The sequence below is a fragment of the Hydra vulgaris genome, chromosome 02 (genome assembly GCF_038396675.1).
Source record: "Hydra vulgaris chromosome 02, alternate assembly HydraT2T_AEP".
NCBI lineage: Eukaryota > Metazoa > Cnidaria > Hydrozoa > Anthoathecata > Hydridae > Hydra > Hydra vulgaris.
Window position 1 is genome coordinate 58,272,501 of NC_088921.1, and position 20,447 is coordinate 58,292,947.

At 25.8% G+C, this 20,447-nt stretch overlaps 2 protein-coding genes across 5 annotated transcripts in view; both read right to left on the reverse strand.

The window, feature by feature from the left end:
- Positions 1-8,049, reverse strand: part of LOC100213243 (GRIP and coiled-coil domain-containing protein 1) — a 19,444-nt gene extending 11,395 nt beyond the window's left edge. For 2 of the 3 annotated variants that reach the window (XM_065791511.1, XM_065791510.1), the window contains exons 1-3: positions 7,919-8,049; positions 6,930-7,060; positions 127-298 (exon numbers count right to left, since the gene is read on the reverse strand). In XM_065791511.1, the coding sequence (XP_065647583.1) occupies positions 127-298; positions 6,930-7,014 (257 nt within the window). In that variant the 5' untranslated portion in view covers positions 7,015-7,060; positions 7,919-8,049. Of the gene's footprint in view, positions 1-118; positions 299-6,929; positions 7,061-7,918 lie in introns of those variants that run through there. The other variant, XM_065791512.1, reaches the window with a different exon arrangement.
- A 1,084-nt stretch (positions 8,050-9,133) lies between these two features.
- LOC100201390 (uncharacterized protein KIAA0930 homolog) overlaps positions 9,134-20,447 on the reverse strand; it is a 32,570-nt gene continuing 21,256 nt past the window's right edge. For both annotated transcript variants that reach the window (XM_065791513.1, XM_065791514.1), the window contains 5 exons: positions 18,636-18,835; positions 11,655-11,755; positions 11,382-11,430; positions 11,193-11,266; positions 9,134-9,410 (listed from right to left, as the gene is read on the reverse strand). In XM_065791513.1, the coding sequence (XP_065647585.1) occupies positions 9,364-9,410; positions 11,193-11,266; positions 11,382-11,430; positions 11,655-11,755; positions 18,636-18,835 (471 nt within the window). In that variant the 3' untranslated portion in view covers positions 9,134-9,363. The remainder of the gene's footprint in view (positions 9,411-11,192; positions 11,267-11,381; positions 11,431-11,654; positions 11,756-18,635; positions 18,836-20,447) is intronic.

Below are 20,447 nucleotides of genomic sequence, written 5' to 3' on the forward strand. Positions count from 1 at the left end.
TGAGTGTATATATATATACATATATATAAATATATATATATATATATATATATATATATATATATATATATATATATATATATATATATATATATATATATATATATATATATATTACTATTGTACTTGTCAGAACTTCCATTGAGGTTATCAGAACTAACACCAAGTGGATCAGAAAAATTGCTTGCAGTGGATGATTTCAAACATTTCTTTGGAGAAGGTTTAGCGGACAATGTCTTTAAAGTAGATTCAAGAACATTCTTCTCTTCTGTTAGATTTTTGTAAGCATCAACCAGTGCTGTACAGTAAAGAAAATACTTTAATGTATAAATAAATAGAAATACTTTTTAAAAATTATTGGAAAAAAAAGGGTCTTAGGTATTTAAACTCATGAAATATTTAAACTACAAAATTAAAAGTATTTAAACAGTAAAATTAATCTTAAACTTAAAGATATATTAAACATAAATTTAAGATTTTAATTTAAAACACACACGAACACACACACACAGACATATATATATATATATATATATATTATGGATAGTGTATTCTTTATTAGGAAATAGAGTATACTAACTTTACTGAATTTACTTTATACTTGGTATACTAAAAGTTAGTATACCAAGTATAAAGATAGCATACAGATTAGTATACCTGATTACTTTTATTAGTGAAATAATTGAAAACTGACTTGATAATTGAATAATCATATATTTTATATACAGTTATTAAATCATTATTACATATATCATATATTTTATAATTATGTATGTTATCACTTTTAATGATTTTACTAAGTAAGAAGATGTATTCAAAATCATTAATTGATATTTATCAAGTCCAAAATATATTTATAGCTCTGTCACATAATGAAGTAACAATTTTATCAGAGATTAATACAACTTTAGTTCCCATAAAAGCATTGGTTGCACTTCCCATAAAAGCATTGGTTGAAGCACTTTTTGCTTGAAAGATTAAGTGCTTCCATTCCTGATTTAGGACCATTTGTGCATTTACTGGATTTGACTAAGAAACCTAAAATGGTACTTGAGTCCCTAAGTATTTCTATTAGTATTGAAGAGTAACTTGATCATGTTATCAAATAAGGACAATTATCGAATTACCAACAAATACCAAATTTTCTTTGCTAGACTATTTAGTGTAAAAATTCGTAATGGATGCATTGTGCTTACTTAAGTCACATTTTGAAACACATTAAAACATTATGTATTTCTATATTCCTAACACAATTTTCTTAACATTAACTAACATGTTAAATTAACATGTTTTTCTTCAAACAATGTAAATTGTCTTCATTTAATAAATAAATTTTTGTTAAAAATGTATTTTTTATTTTTTATTTTTAAATTCTTATTACTTATTTTTTAAATCTATTTATTTTATTCAAGTTAATGTTAGGTAGATTTTATATTATACAGTACAATCTCTCTAATTTGAATCTCCTTAATTTAAAAGCCTCCATAATTTGATTAAATGCAAAGTCACCATGAAATGCGCTTAAGAAATTCTTATGTTTAAATTCGAATCTCTATAATTCAAAAATCTCCACAATTCAAATAGATTTTTCAAACTTGTCAATAAGATTTTTTATATATATATTTTGCCGTTTGACAATATTTACAATAACTAAGTAAATAAATAAAAATTTACACGATGGGAGTAAAAAGAAGACTATAGTTGTCTTATCACTAAGCCCCGTAAGATTCTCTCTGCAACCCTCGGAATTAAGGTGGGTATTCAGCAATACCAACCTAACAACCAACCTAAAAGTGTTTGAGGTTGGTAAAAAATTGTCGACTTCATTTCTATGTTTTATGGTAAGACTTTTGTATCAAATTTTTTTGCCAACTAAAAGACCTCTAAAAGATTGACCTCTAAAAGATTGAGGTCGGCAAATTAATGCCGATTTCATTTTTCCTAATTCCAAGGGTTGTCTCTCCTAATTATGAGGGTTGTATATCAAACATTTTAATTTTCCTGTTGTGTAAAAAGCTTGTTAAACCATCAAACTCTTTTTTTCCAACTTTAAATGTTTTGAGTTTTTGAAAATTTTCTTTTGTTTAAAAAAAATCATGGCATCAAAAAGACAGCATGAAGAAAACAAATTATAGCAGAAATACGAAGCTCTACTGGAATTGGTAAAAGAAAAAACAAACAAAGAGATTTCAAAAATCTTTGACATTTCACTAAACACACTTTCAAACTGAAAAAACAATAAAGAAAAAATCTTTGACACTTTTTGTGAAGGAAATTGGCTAAACAGATGAAAGTTGATACAAATTATCAAGTCAACAAAGCTGAACTTAAATGGTTCAAATGAATGAGAGCTGATAATGTCCTAATTAGCGGTTTGCTGGTGAAAGAAAAAAATTTATACTTTGCGAAAGAGTTAAACTCCAAATACTTTCAAGCAATGGCTAGACAAAGTTAAGAAATACTAAACTTCTTATTTTATTTTATCCAATTTTTATGATTTACAACTTTACAATATATGATTATTTTACAGCTTTTTTTCTTTAATTGTCTCATGAAAATAAAATAAATATTTTCCAGAATTGGACATTCTGGAAACTTGCAAAGATATTGAATTACATTTAAACATATGGATATGTTATGCCTAAGCAATTATAAATTTTTTTGTAAAAATAAATTTGTAGGTATGGTATATCTTTATATAGCATAAATTTGTAGATATGGTATATCTTTCAAAACCATTTCTGGAGAGGCAAAGTTGGTTAATGACCAAATGAATGCTCCATGGCTCGAAACCATACAGCTTACAATTCTCTCTCAATACCCACTTGAAATTATTTTTAATGCCAATGAATTTGACCAATTTTCTACCAATGTTTGCATATCAAAAGTTTAAACTTAAAAAATGAAAAGTGCACAGACTGCAAGCATAGTAAAGTTTGCATGACTAAGATGGCCACGGGTAAGAATTTCGATGATTGTAATTAGAAAATGGAAGTCTCCTAGATGTTTCAAAGGTGTGAAAAATTTTCCTTATTGCTATTGGACAAAACTAAAAACTTGCAGTGAAAAAGCAGCTTGCTGCCTTCGAAAAAGAGAGCAAGACACTGAAGTCTTTTATCTTAAATGCTATGTTAATGCTAACAAAAGCATAGAATTCCATTCCAGACCTTTATAAATTGTTTCAAGAAACCAGGAATACTATTAAAAGCAGTAGAAAAGCATAAAGCCACAGAAATGATAATGATCCTTTCTGTGGCTTAGATGTAGAGAAGGCTGTATTGGAAAACCTGATCTTGAATTGTTAAAAGCAAAATTTGACCCAGATTTTAACCACATGGCCAATGAGTTAGTAAACATAGATTCCAATATTTGGATTACCAACCAATCATCAGATGAGGACATCTCTTCAGTTTCAATAGCATCATGCCCAGAAGTTTCTGGTCATGATGCTATTGAAACTGAAGAGGAATCCGATGATGAGCACATTGATGTTTCTGATGATGTTACAAAATCAAGTTTAAACGAAGCAATGCAAAGGCTCTTAAAGACATAAATTATGTCATTGACATGGATTTACAAGCTCATAAAGATAATCAACCATTATTGACTTTTTTTAGATATTTCTTTTGTTATCTCTAAAACCACAGTTTGTTTAGCTAAATCATATTGTTTTTTTAATATACTCATGACATGGGATGGATTTTTTGGTAATAACATGCCTTTTTTAAACAATGATTTTATAATAAATTCACTTTTTGTTATGGCATTTATTGAAAAGCCATCCACCGTTGCTAGCTTTGACACAATTTCCTCGATAGTCTGCTGTTTAACAAACAATGTGACTTCCTTTTGCACAATTTTATTTTCTGAACCAGTATCTTCATGTTGACGCTTCATATTTAAATCCAAATCTTTATGTGCATTTTTTAAATGACAAAGGAGCCCACTTGTCGGAAATCCTTTGCACATTATCTTTACATTGCACTTTTTGCAAATTGCAGATTTTTCTTTACAAAAATATTGCCATGCTTTCAATCCATTTTCAATTGACATGGTATAGCTAAATTGAATCGTAAAACAACTAAAGGTAAAGTTATAAATATTTCTTACATCTGTATATTATTGTACGTATGACTTTATGTGTCTTTGTTTGCCATTTTTTAAATACAAAAATTATTAAATATTTAAATACAGAAAAAGTTTAACTTTTCAATAATTTAGAAGTTTAAAAATCAAACTTACTGTTTTCGTCGCAAGAAATTTTTTTATATTTTATAATAACGAGAAGAAAAAAAACATCGCATTTCAAATTGCAATGCGATGTTTTCTTTTCCTATCTAATAGTTTAAGATAGTTCCAATAACATTTCTTGTTTTGCTAGGTTTTAATATAAGATATGAACACATAAAAATGTAACTAAATGCTATAATATTTTTCTTCTTTTTGGTCGAATTAGTTTAAACAGTTATCATATGTAAAATTAAAAGAAAATTATGTTCCGGGATATAACAGTGATATCCCGGGAAATCCTGCTGCTACTTTTATCCCCGGGATCCCGTTTGAGAAACCCTACCTCTTACACCATCAATTGCTCAACCATCAATTGGTTTCTAACCATTTATTGATGGAAAATGTATTTTACTTGCCAAAGCAGTACACAAATGAGAAAATTTACTGTGACAAACACAACCACATTATTCAAATAGAATGCCTTAGCATGTAAGAATGTATTTAGGCCTTAGTTCACAAAATTTAGTTAATTTAATATTTTTGCTGGCACTCTCTTTATAATGCAACTGATGCAACTCCTTTAAATTCATAACTAAATAGCACCTTGCATGAGACACTCTTGATATATCTTCTCTTTCATAAAATGCTTTTACTTTTTCAATTTCTTCTAACATGAAGTTAACTTGCCTGGTTTCTTTAGCAGTACATAGGCTATATTCAGCCTAACTGCTCTAAAACAGTTTGTTTTTATTTGGAGACTTATGAAGATCTCGTTTTGTCCTAAAAATTTTATTTTATCCTTAAACATCAGTTCTTTGAAATTCACTCACTTTATCTTGTTTTCATGATTCATATAATTTGCAACCTTTCAAGTTGTTTGTTATTCATAATCTTGCTTTATAAACTTCATCTTTTTTCTTCCAGTAACTTCCAACTTTAATAGTGGTAACTTGTAGTCTTGTTGGAAGTGAAGATGTTTAAAAAAAAAAACTAATATAAAAATACCTAAATTATGCAAAAGAAATAATATTAAAAAATATATTTTAATATAATCAAACACTTGCTTAATGCTTTTCTCATTGACAGTTTGCATTTATACAAATTATCAGGCATAAAATTTAAACTGATGTTAGAGTAAACTCAAGTTTTATTTTCATTCTTAACCTTTAGTTGCAAACTTTTGCTTGATTTTTTTGCTTGTTTTCTTTTCTTGGTGATAACAACCTTTAATAACTTCTCTTTCTTACTTTTTCCAACAATGCTTTTCTGTTTCTTGTTCTATAATCTTTTGGTCTTTCAGTATCTGATTTAGGCATTTAAAAAATGTTATTAAATATAACAGCTTTGCTTTGTGATTTGGTTCTGTTATGATTAACCCCCCCTTCCCTTTCCCTGCAAAATGTTATAAATAAAAAAAAAACAGCAAAGTCAAATGAACAAAAACTTTCCAGTGTAAACTATAAACAACATTTAAACTAAAAAAAATTGCCTTCAAGTAAAAAGATTTTATTTATTAACAATTAATAATTTCTTCACATCAATTATTTGAAATAAATGATTTATATTTTAAAAAAGAAACAAGAAATACTTTAACAAGCTTAGCAATGTAATGAGTAAACAATCTAAAAATGAAACAATAAACGAAATTGATTTTTAACTTGGTTTCAATAATAAAATTGTTCGCGCCTAAACTTTTTATACTAAAGTCAAGAAGCCATTATGGAAAAGCAAATATTTTGTGATGGTACATACTTTATAACATCTTGATATAATGATCTGAAACTCTTTTTAAAAAAAAATTGAAATGATAATAAAATTTATATCAGTATCTTAACTTTTACTACATTTGTAGTTTTAAAAAGTCTGATACAAAACTTAGAAAAAACTTTTTGACTTTTTTCGTGATGGTCATAATGCATTAACTTGATAAATGTATTCTTTTTTACGACTTAGTTGGAGTGCATTTTTATAAATAATATTCTACATGTTTAATTTTGTTTTCAAGTCAAACTTAAAAGTAATAGTTATTTAAAAACACAGAACTGAAACTTTTTAAAACATTTCACAACAGGACTTTATATAAATGTCAAAAAACATTTATGTAACCATTGCAAATTTAAAACCATGCTATGGTATGATAAAATGATTTTTTTTAATAACTTTTTTGTTTAAAAGCATTTTAATATAGTTAAAAAAAGAGTTTAGTATGTGTCTTCATAACTTTTAGTATGTAACGTATAACGTATTTAGTATGTGTCTTCATAACTTTTTTTTTCTCCCCTCTCGCTCGTGGAATTGCCCATATATATATATATATATATATATATATATATATATATATATATATATATATATATATATATATATATATATATATATATATATATATATATATATAATAAGAATAAAAAACAGCAGTAATAAGTAAGTAAAAAAACACTGATCTAACTTTTTTTTTTATCTACTGCCAGATCATCTTTTTTGTAAGATCAACAAGAAGCTTCCTGGTAATACTTTAAAGGGAGAAACTAGCAGTTAAAAAAAAAAATTAGACTAGTATTTTTTTTACCAATTTATATAAATATGTATTTTTCTTTAAAAAAATGCTTTTCATTTGTTATTGGATCGCTAAAAGTCAAGAAAACAAACTCAACCTTCTTGAAACACAAAAAATATAATATAAAAACACTTTTAAAAACCTGCAAATCGAATTTCATATCTTTGCAACTTGGACTGATATTTTTCACAGCTCTTTATTAATTCATTTTTTGAAAACTTTTCCATTTAAATTTATAACAGTTTTACGAGTAAGTAGTAGACATGTTCAAGTCTAAAATAAAATGAATTAAATTAAAATAAATTAACATAAATTAAACAGATCAAATTCTAAAAAATAGGTAGAAGAAAATAGATACTCAAAAAACTTTGACCTTAAACAGAGTTAAATGATTTACTTAGTTACTATTACTTAGTTACTGTTTTTGAATTTACTTAGTTACTGTTTCAAACTGAAAATATTGTAAAAATAATATCAAAAAATACAAAAGTTAGCAAGATTTCTTTAAAACATATATTTTAAGGAATGTAGATAACTAAAAGCGATTGAAACCTGAATTAGAACCTATTAAATATTTCATGGTCATTTTTAAAGATTAAATGTGTAAAAAAAAATTGGTAGCTGAAAATTAAAATAACCTGCAAAAAAAGAATCTTTTAAGAGAAAATTTACAAAAGTCTGGTACGATATATGCAAATATACAGAAAAGTTTAAGCAATACATTGTAATGGTTAGAAAGAATTATTTCAGTCCGCATCTTTAAACAAAACATTGACTGTTGTTCTGTAATTTTTTTATTTATTAAATATTTCTTTGTACTTTTATTTTTATTTGTACTATGACTTCTTGCGCTTATTTTGCACAAAGTTTTTGTCATTAGGATTGTTTTTATTACTTTTGTCATTATGTTTTTTGAAAACTTAATGACAAAAAAAAAAAAAGAATAAAATATACTATATTCTCTACAAAATAAAGACAACAACATAATGTTGTTTACATTATTTTTTATTTAAAATCTTTTTAATTTTTTATTAACTAGTCTCTCTATATGAAATGATTTTTTAGAAACATTATTACTTGAAATTTTATAAAAAATATAAAACTTAACATTAAAAAACAAAAATAACTCACCTTTAATTTTAATTGCAAAAATGTTTCAAGTTGACAACATTTCACTTGACTTATTTATTTGGTCTACTTGAATTTATACTAAAACAGTAAACAATATATTCAAATCCACATGTAATTTGCATTATCTAATTGATTTTAGTATATTGAAAATAGTGGTCATTGAACCAAAGGAAAAATAAATTACAAACATAAATTATGTTTCTTATCTTTTATTGTGTACTACAAATGAAACAACACAGATGATATCATACTGAAATAAGGAATGATGGGGCTAAAGTACATACATTAACCAATATAATTAAGGGATAGATGAAGCACACTCATTGCACCTATCCCTAAATAATTTAGATGGACAATGTATAGGTAAATAAATGCCAGTACATAAAAATAAAAGAGGAAAAATTAAAAACAAAGTAAAATATACAATCAAAAAAAACTAACAAACAAAAAACAATAAAATACCAAGTGGGAAGACAAAACACAAAAACATTATATTTTGTGTAAAGAAACCTGGGTCACAGAGGTCACAGGGTAAAAATGAATTGATGTATTGTTGAATTTTCAATTAAATAACTCCTGTAATTTTATAGATTAAACAAATAATAATTAGGAAATGTATTCAAACTTTGTTCTATTACTTATAAAAATCATTGTAAAAAAAAGTTTTCTACCTGAAACAATCAATTGCATATACACTCAAGTATATACTTTTCATATAGAAGTAATAATGGAATATAAAATATAATTTAAATTTGACATAATAACACTATGACCTGATATACACTTTGAATATGTATAATTAAATCCATTATGTATTGTAATATATGCTTGCAGTAATCTGTGATTTATTATATGCCTTCATAAACTAAAATTGTCAATATACATGCAAAAATGAATTGAATTTTTTGTCATTAAAAAAAATAATTACCCCCATTATATAAAAAAAATTCATAGCAACTTATCTATGAGTAAGCATTGCATTGCATACTTTAATTAATTAAAAAAAAAAAAAAAAAAAAAAGACAAAATAACAAAAATTTATATTATGCAGAGAGTAATAGAAATCTTGATGGAAACTATTTTTAAATAAATCAAAACAATTTTTGAAAAATATCTATGGAAAAAATACTTTTTAGACCATAAAATAATTCAAAAATTATAAATTACAAGTAAAATATTTATATACAATTTGTATCAAGAAAAAAAATTATAAAATATATTTAAAAATTTTATAATATAATAATTTATTTGTTATATTATCACTTCTTCATGAAAATCGCATTACCACTTGAAAACTGTTCTTTGGCCACTTAACCACAATATTTTGTCATTGGAAAAACCAAAATTTTGCAAAAGCCAGGATTTGTTTCATATATCTTTTTTTTGTGTGTCAAAAACCAGCTATTTGTTTCGATAATATCATTCATAAAAAGCAGCTATCAACATTAGCAGTCTTTCATAAAAACTGGCTTTTGTTTTAATATCAGTATATCTAATATTATAAAATTACAATACAAAATTATAATAGAAAGCTGTTACAAAAATATATTTCTAGCATCAATCTATTAATATAATAATAAACACATTAACACTTAACTAGTTTGTAAAAATATTTTTAAAAAACACATTTTTTGTAATAATGCTCATCACATTTTTTGTAATAATGCCATTTTATGTTGACATTTTTATGTCATTTTATGTAGACATTTTATGTTATGATATTTTATGTTATGATATTTTAGTATAATTTATTAGTTACATGATTATACTTTTACACACATTTAAATTTCAGTGTCACAAAAATATTATATATGGGCTATCTACAAAAATATTATATATGGACTATCCATCCTCTCAAAGCTATAAACAAAAGTTACCTCTGCATCTGCCTATTTTACAGATTATGGATATGTGCTAGGATAGAAAGGTTCTTAGAAAGGTGTAAAAATGAATGTATTTGAATGTGTTTGCTTTATAAATGTATTTAAATTTGTATGGCTTAAAAAGGTGTAACATAAAAGTCTATTCATAGCTGCTTTTGTAAGTATTTTATATGTAAACAAAGATAAAAGCCATTAAATGTTGGCCAGTAAATGTGCTTGCTTATTAATGAAGCTCTTCAAATTAAGCTCAGACCTTTTTTTTAAACTTGATTTCTGCATCTAAAAATTTTATAACAATATAGAACCGGTTTTGCATGCTGCGCTATGAGAAGCCATGATGCAGTTATTAGAGCATCGGGGTCTTAATTAATAGGTTTGAGGTTCAACTCATGTTCTGACCAGAAAAGCAACATCAATGAGAAAAACTTCTAATTTATGGTAACCTTTTTGTTTTATGAATCTACCAGAAGGGTTAAAAACCATAAATATTAATTTTTACCAAGTTGCCCTTACACTAGAGTTACATCTGTTCTATTATCGATAATTTTTTTAATAGACTGATCATGAATGTCTGAAATCTTAAGGAATATTAACAGAAATAGAATTTAGTCTTCGTTTATCAGAATTTCTGTATAAATTTTTATTTATTTGAATAATCAGTAACTATATAAATGAAGATCCTCATTTGAATTAACAGTCTTCACTACATGTAAATGTTTAAAACTTAAACTTTTAAAAAAAATATGTAATCTTATCAACACCTTTGTTGATATGCAAACAATTTTTTTACTAGCAGTCCTTTTCATCATGGTACTCTAGTTTAAAACCTTGATAGTTATTTCAATACTTGTGTTTTTTAGATTTTACTTTTTCTTTTTTTTTAAGTTATTTGTCTAAATTAATATTATTATTATTAATATTAAACCTAATATTTAACTACTAGTGACTATAAACAAAATTCCATCTTTTTGGGTTTTGGGTTATCTTGGGTTTTGTTTGAAAAAAAACTTTTTGAAAATAGTAGATAATCTTAATCTGATTTTAAACAGCATCAACTGGGTGTAACAAATAACTCTTTCAGAGTATTTATCCACCTTGAAGATTAGGACTCCATACATAGATTTTTACAGGGGCCAAAAAAATCATTGATATAGCTTTGTTTATGTGTTCATACATATGTCATTATGGAGTAGAAAACATTTTCTCATTCATTTAAGTTTTTATACATTATTTTTTTAATATCAAATATATATTGAAACAAATTAAATTTAAATTTGAAATTTCAGAATTTTTCAACGTTTTTACTTAATAAATGTACTTTTTAAATATTATTGTATGATAATATATTATTATTACATGAACTTTAAGGAAAAAAATATTTAATGCAAAACCTTTCATTATTCTGCTCCAAGGTAATGTGACATAAGTCAAATGTGGACTTAATGTTGGTACTTCAATTTTTGATCTGTATGCAAAATCAGAAGAAAAAAAATAAAAATAAACAATTCCACTTTTCAAAATATACTTTTTAGTTAACATGTGAAAATATATTAAACTTAAAACTTAGAAAAAAAACATACCTTCCCTGAAACCATTTTACAGGATTAGCTAAAAGATTGTTACTAGTGTCTAAAAATAATAAAGTTAAAGTACTAATTATGTATTTTAAGTACTATGCATTTATAATCATTCAAAAAAAAAGTAATAGAACTAGATAAAAGGAGAAAAAAAAAGGAAATTTTTTTAATAATTATTTCAAAACAGAATTTATGTTTTGATAAAAATTACTTTAAAATTTTGTTTAAAAAAAATGAGAGAAAAACTTATAAGTTTAAAAAAGAAAAACAACATACTAGTTTTTTTATTAGAGCTGCCACATTTCATACATTTATCAGGACTAGCTGTAGTTGGTGCATAAATTTGATTATTTTCATTCAGACGACAGTTACAATTGCTAAATATAAAACAATTTGAAGAGCATAAAAACTGCCCACTTTTTCTAATTTTAAGAAAAATGTGTTGATTGATATAGTGAAATACTAATTGTCACATCTAATAGTTACTAATGTGACACATGTCAAGTTTCACATTAGTAACAATTAGTAACAATTAATATTTATATACTAGTAATTTTTATTAAAACTTTGTTAATGACACATAGTGTTTAGCCTCAACACACTAATTTCTTGATATCTATTGTATATCTCAAACTATTGTTTATTTTTCACAAAGACATGTAAAATTTATCATCAAGAAACATGACAAAAATTACTATGGGTTTGGTAAGTTAAAAAAAAACTAAAAAACCTAAATTTTTTAATTTTTATTTATTTCTATATTTATAAGTTTACCTATATTTTTTTACAACTTTATTAACCATTAATTATTTACTTAAATTCAAATCTCTAGTTAAAAAAAAAAATTAAATTTATACAAACACAAAATTTTTTAAATAGAAATTTAAAATTGCTTTTTAATGATATACATTAGGAGCAGTGAAATTTTTTTTTTCTTTCTAAATTCATGTAGCCTGGTTTTATAAAAGTTGTGTATTGATATCAGAAATACTCAGTAAAATTTGTAATGTTCTATGCTATTACATTGAGGTAAACCTTAAAATCATAAAATTTTCCAAAAAAAGGTGAACACGAAAAGAAAAGAAAAAAAGGATTAAGAAACGATTATTTTCAAAATTTAAGAAACCATTATTTTTTCTTTGGCCAGGAATATCTAATCAGATAAGAGATTTTTTTAAAAGATATTTCAAAAATTGTATTAAAGTACCACATTTTATTAAAAAGTTAGAAAAAATCTATAGTTGTTAATAACCATATTTTCACACAAAATGAATTGTTAAGAATAAGTTCATCTAGCTTTTCAAATTCTATTGTAATGTATGTTAAAATATTATACCATAGATTAATGAAAATATATTTATATAAATTGGAGAACCATAAAAATAACCATAAATTGAGGTACCATAAAAAAATTAAAGCAAAAATTTCATTTTGAAAAAATAAATCAGAATTTGTATTTAAGAGCTTTCTAGCTGATCACGATTGCTTATTATTAATTTTTTTGCACAAATAAAATTGTCACATTGTGGTTAACAGGCTCCAATGCGGTCTTTAGTGCCAAATTTCTAGAGTTGTTTTTGTTTTTTTATATATCATGTCTTTTTTCAGCCCAAAAAATAAATATATATGTTTTTTTCTTCTTTACGAATTCTTGTTGTGTTCTTGTCAACTTATTTTAAATTTTTTTTTCTTGTTTTAAATATTTACAACATTTCTAAATAAATGTTGTCTTTTTTTTGGTACTTTTTTTCTTTTGCAAATTATAATTGTCTTCTTGTTGACTTGTTTTAAACTTTTATTTTCTTCTAATGTTTACAACATTTCTAAAAATCTTTTAATTAGTTCTGTTTGAGTTTTTAATATCTTATATTATTTTTAAAATAATATAAATAATAAGTTTTATTTAAGTGAGAACAGGGAGTTAAAGTGAAAGAGGAAGTGAAAGTGATAAAATTAAGATTAATTAAATGATTAACCAAATGCTTAATAAAATTTAAATTTAAAATTTGACAACAAAACACATTATTTTAATTTAAGTTTATTTTATTTAAAATTCATCTACAGAAGAAACCTGATTAGATAATTTGATAATTCTTAGCCAATTGAGTCATCTGAACTATTTATTGATTAGAAAATTTAAACTGGAATATTTGGTGACTCTTTTTCCAAGATTAGTCATTGTATTGGACACATGTATTGCTTCAAGTTTTAAATTTTGCAATACAAACACTAATTTTCCTGCCCGTTCTGCCATTCTGTATCTTCTGACACTTTGAATACTAGCACAACTGCTAATAGCTCTTTTGCAAGCAGCTCTTTTTTAGTTGGAAGCTGAAGAATTTTTGATGCTACTTTATAACTCATTATTATTATTATTATTTTTAAACATCTTCACTTCCAACAAGACTGCAAGCAACCACTAATTAGAGTTGGAAGTTACTGAAAGAGAAAAGATGAAAATTGTAGAGCAAGATAACGATTGACAGACAACTTAAGGGATGGCAATTTATATGAATCAGGAAAGCAAGATGAAGGAAGCAAATTCCAAAGAACTGATGTTCGAGGAAAAAAACTAAACGAATAAGAGTTTTTGGAGCACTTAGGAACAGTCAAAGAAAAAGGATGAGACTTAATTGAATGACGAGTAACGCGAGAATGAATTTTAGTAGATGGCACAAGAGACACTAGCTCTTTAGAGCAATGCCCATTATAGTATCTGTAGAAAAGAGAAAGAGAAGCAACATTACAACAATGTGATAATGGTTGGAGGTTTGTTGCAAGAGCAGGTCCAATTATGTTTACAATGCGTTTTTGCACCTTGTCTAAAAGAAAAAGGGCATCATTAGAAGATCCGCCCCAGATATGGCAACAGTATTCCATACAAGGCTGGATTTGAGATTTGTAGAGATAGAGAAAAGAATCCGGAGTAAGAAAGTGTTGAGCTTGATAAAGAGATGTAATCTTAGCAGATGCTAATTTTGCAACCGATTTGATATATGGTTTCCAAGAAAGATCGGAAGTAAGAGTTAATCCTAGAAGACGAAGGGTAGATGACTCATCAAGTACATTTCAGTTCATAAATATAGGAAGATCTAAATTATTGCGATAACAATTGGCTGAAAAAAATTGAGTTTTATCTGGATTAAAATTCACCAGCCACTGTGAGCGCCATGCTGCAACAAAAGTGAGATCCTCTTCTGAATCCCCCTATTATCGTACCTCCTACAACTACCTTAAAGCTGACTGGGACTCTTTCCGTGATTTTCTTCGTGATGGCCCTTGGGTAGAAATCTTTCACATGCAAACAAAAATAACTTAAAAAATACGAGAGCTACAAGTCATGTGATTTTTGCAGCTCCAGCTCCAACAAAAAACAGCAGCTCCCCAGCTCCAGTTTGGCTTTACAAAAAAAAATTTAAACTTTTTTTTTTTTTAATAGTTAATGCTGTTGAGATAAAGCGCCAGGCAATATCTATGACAATAAAAATTAATTAATGAACAAGTCAATTCAGTTACTAAATAATAAAACATTAATAATAAACTGTCTTTGCTTTTCTCTTGTTTGTTATTGCTTTTAAGTCGACCGATTGCAAGTTTAATTTGAAGCTTTTAACTGTAGTAGATTGAACGACTTCTGCTGGTAGACTATTCCATCCATCAACAACCCTATTGCTGAAAAAATATTGCCTTTTCAAACAATTTCTGGCCAATTCAGGTTTCATTCGATGTTTTGCTCTTCTAATGTTAGATGCAGGACCTGATTAGCGAGTAGGGTTCATTGTTTAATTCTGTTTAATATCAATTATTTCAATACCTTTAAATATCTTGAATTGCTCAATTTGATCGCGTCTTAGCCTTCTAGTCTCTAAAGTAGTCAAATCCTAAATTTCCAATCTTTTCATATTCAAGATGTCTTGAGTACAAAGTACTCAAGACGTCTCGAGTACTTTGTGCTCAAGACATTTTAAGTTCTGGTACGAATATTTTTTATTATTTGAACCAAAGTGCATAATTATACATTTTTCAAAATTTAATCCTAATTTCCATTTTGTAGACCACTCGTCAAGTTTATTTATATCATTTTGAAACAATAGTGAATCATTTTGAGAAGAAATAGCTGCAATTATCTTATTATCATCAGCATGTAAATGAGATTCATAAAAAATAAAATAAAAATTAATAAAATTTTCTGGTAAATCATTTATAAATACCAGAAAAAGGAGAGGACCTAGAACAGACCCTTGTGGTACACCATTAAGTACATCAACCCAATCTGTCACACTTTCACCTAAAACCACTCATGTTTTCTATTAGCTAAGAAACAGACTATCCACTTAAGAAGTTTACCAGAAATACCAAAAGTCAATAACTAGGTTAATAACTTTTTATGTGAAACACTATCAAAAGCATTTTTAAAGTCAATGTACAATACATCTACCAGTGTTCCATTATGCAAGGCATCTGTTAAAATATCTAGATATTCTAATAGATTTGTTGTAGAGCTCTTGCTTTTCATGAAACCATGTTGCTGTTTGAAAGTAAATTATTTTTTATGAGGTGTTGAATGATACAATCAGCTATTATTCTTTCCAACACTTTACATGGCATTGAATTTAACGAGAGAGTAGTTAGATGCTTTTAACTTGCTTCCTTTTTTAAAAAGTGGCATTACATTTGCCTTCTTCCACATATCTGGTAGGGTACCTGTTTCCATTGATTTTTTGAACACTAAATATAATGGGTATGATATTGACGAGCTGCATTCTTTTAAAACATAAGGATGAACAAAATCAAAACCGACCGATTTCAACTGTTTTAAGTTGAAATCGGTCGGTTGATAATCAAGTGTTTTAATCATCATTTTGTGTCATTAATTGAAGGCATGTTATGAAACTCAATAATGCTTGCACCATTATTATTAACATACACATAATGAAAATATTTATTTAGTTCAGTAGCTATAGCGAATTGATCATTTATGATTTCCCCATTTTCAATTTTCAAAGCTCGAATTTGAGTTTTCACTGATTTCTTCTCATTGATATATTTATAAAGCAATTTAGGATTTGATTTAAACTTGCTAGCTATAGTACTTTCTAATTGTTTAATATTGTTGTTGATATCATTTTTTATTCTAATTTTTAACTTGTTGTACTGAGTTTTTGTTGATTTGTCAATCCAGCCATTATGTTTATTAGCAAGCCATATATTGTTTTGAGTTCTTATTTTATGTTTTAATTCAGGAGTAATTCATTTGTTTCTGTTCCTTCCATTTTGATAATTAATTCTTGGGATAAACAGATTAGTTGCATAATTATAATGATACAAAGATGAATCATACATTTAATTTATAGATTTACTTTTAAATCCATCATTCATTAGATAAAAACACTTTAATAAATGATGAACCTGCCTGACATTCCCTAAAGGACCTGAGTGAGTTATAGAAACAATTTTGTTTTTATCGTTTGTAATAATAAGGTCTCTTTTTTTTTCTTCTTTGAAAAAAGATTTAATAGAAGGATTTTTAATAGCATTTAAAAGCCTTCAACTTTATTCCAAAAATATCTGACAACAAACTTTCTTTAGTTGAATTTAAAACACAATATTCAGTTGCTTATCCAATTGCATAAAAAGCTCTGGATAGATGCGCATCAATTGAATCCTATTATAACCATAAATCAGACAAATAAATAAAAATAAATATTGTATACAAATAAAATATGTTGATACAAACTGTGTATTGTTTAAAATTTAAACAATACACAGTTTGTATCAATTTAAAATTTGGTTCACAATAATAAAAACATAAAATTTTTATTATTTTTTAAAATTTTAATCCTAATATTTTTAATTTTTAAAGATTTTAAATTTTTGAAAACATCCAAAAATTTGAAATAAAATGTTTAATTTTTGGATGTTGTTTCACTTTGGGCTGTTCCCATTGTGGATTTATTTGCATTACTATGTCTTTATTAAAAATTTGAATTTGACTTCAGATGGACATTTTTAAAATTTTTTTATACGGTTTGCTAGTTTATATAAATTGCTCACAGACATTTTTAATCTACCTTCAGTGTGGCAAACAGTTTTATTTTTACTATTTTCAAAATCAATATTTAAGGCTTAATATTTAATATAATGCTATAAATATTATTATAAACATTATTTTTAAGGCCTAATATTTTAAAAAATCAAGTCTAATAAACTATTTTGATTAGCAGTACTTTTGATGCTTTGATTAGAAATCTGCTTAATAAATGCTTACAACACCTTAAAACTTTTACAAAATAATATCTTAATTTAGTTAATAGTGAAATACAATTGCAATAACCTTTTTACAATTGTATTTCACTATTAACTTTTTAACTCTTTCTATCGTTGGTACATTTAAGTCTTCAAGAAAACAATATACCGCCATTAATATGGTTTTAATTAAATTAAGTTCTAAAACAGGTATAGAGTTTGTAAAAAATACACTTATGAAAAAATAAAATACTACAAATATATCTCCAAACAGAAACCTACAAAATAAAATATTGACTGCAAAATAAAAAGTTTGCATACAACAATGTAAGGCCTAAGTAATGTGTAAACATTATTTGTGTAGTGGTTAAGTAATAAATATCTCCTCAAAGTCACATCTTATGTAATGGTTGTTTCATAAACTGTAATATAATTAGCCACCGCTGTCAAAACATTTCAAACATTTTATGGATGAGCATTTATTCTCATCCATAAACTGATGTTAAATGTTGGGCATATGTTATTATTGCAAGTTATTGTTTCTTCATTTTGTACAGTTTCAACTCTGTTTCAAGTGCCATGATCTAATCATAAAAAGAAAACACAAAAAAAAGTATTAAATTAAAAAAATTTGTCTTAAAATCTTAAGTTTTAAAGGATTCTTTAGTAATTTATTAAAAACTTTCTTTTTATAGATTTTAGGGGATTTTAAAGTCATTGGAGCACCTCAAGAAAACAACTTAGAGTAATTTTTAGAGAGTATTACTTATAAGAGTATACACCTTTTGCACACCCAGGTAAAAAAAAATTTAATTATTATAACCATTGTCCATAGGTTAATTTTTGGGCATTTTTTAATGTTTTCCAAAGTGAGAGCACCTCACGATAATTTCCTAGAGCATTGAAATTGTTATAGAGTATTTCTGATATGAATAGTCAACCTTTGCACAACCAGGCTAAATGACTTTTAGCTAAAAAAATTCACTGCACCCTAACATACATCATACTCACATAGAAGAATTGTTTACATCTTTGTTTCTATGTCTATTTATACCATTGTGCTCCACTAAATTGTTTTTACATAATCCGATTCTCATCTCAGCAAATCCTTTTCCATATGGTCCTCGCATCCGAATATATTCAAAATGATCTGTTGATCCTCCAAGATTTATCCATGACATCTTTTGAGCAAACTTGGTGCCAATAGTTGTCTAACGAAAAAATAAATTTACAATTAAGATATTAATATGATGATAGCGACAATAATGATCATATGATCATAATGATCATAATGATCAATGACAATAATGATCATGACGATCATCATCATCATCTTATGGATGTGCGGTAATGCAACTAAAATGATCTGTATCGCAACACGCTTGTTCAGTAAAGCATCTCTTGTTCATTATTGCAACTTTTTTGTTCGCTATTGCAACTCCGTGTTCGGTTTTGCAACTTGAATAATTTTATTTTTTTTAATAATTTTTTTAGTGAGTGAAGTAAAATATATTGGTATTAAAACAAAATTGTATTTTTAGAAAGTAAATTTATGGAAATCTAATATATATCAGTAGCCTATACAGTTACACATGTATATAAAGTTGTAAAATTCTTTTACTTAATTTTTATTTACAAGATTAAGACAAAAAAAGCACTTAACTTAAATTTTAAGTTAAGTGCTTTTTTTTAAGTTAAAAGTGTATACATTTTTTTGAGTACAATCAATTTTAAAGTTTATATAACTTTACAAACCAATTTGTGATATACCTAAAGGGTATGACCTGACTAAAATCAAAGTGATGTACATCGATTTCTACTTAATCTAAGTGATGTAAGTCAACTTCTACTTAAAATTTCACTTAAAACATTACGATTTTAACCAGTTTATACTAATATTATTAATAATATACTATATGCTTATAATACTATTATTATTAATATACTGGTTATTATCTTTTGTTTCTTTAAACATTATAATCTTTTGTTTCTTCAAAAGATAATGATGCTTATTATAAAATTAAAAGACATTAAATAGTTTTGCCATATTTATAATAGCTTTGTTTAAATGTTACTTAAGTCAATTTATTTGGTAAGTTTAATCAAAACTATAAAGTTAATTAAAAAATTACAAAAGTTTTTTAAATATATTCCTGACCACTGAATTAATTGCAAACAAATGTGCAGGGTGTGCTAGCTCAATTAAGTTTTAAATGTTGAAGCAACTTTTTTTTTCTTTAGTTGTATAGTTGCAGGAGTAGCCTTCAAAACATGATGAAAAAGATAAATGTTTTCATTAAACTAGATGCTCTATTTTGATATTTTAATTAACTTAAAAATCTGGGAGGAAAAAGTTTTGATTTCTTTTTTTTAACTTAAGAATCTGCGTAAAAAACGTTTTGATCTCTTTTGTTTTGTTTATTAGTGAAATTTTGTGTTGCATAATTTATGGACAATTCCTAATTAAATCCACTCTTATACCAAAGAAATTCTCTGATACTTTAATCTTTGCTTTTTTTATTCTTTATTTCTAGAAATTCATGGAAAACATGATTATTTTACCTAGTATTTAAATTATTAATTAGTTTTTTAGACTTGTCCCAAAAGTTAGTTATAATTATGATAATTACAGCAACTGTAATTTTATTGTAGTGAAAATTTTGTTATCGCACAATCAAACAAAATGTAGTATGCAGTATATTAAAAAAAACAAGACTTGAAATAAAGAGATAATTGAATTTTTTTATCTTCCCTCTTCCTGGGGAACATAAAAAACTAAATTGTGCCCTTTAAATTACTTTCAAATATTCTGTGATTGTTATA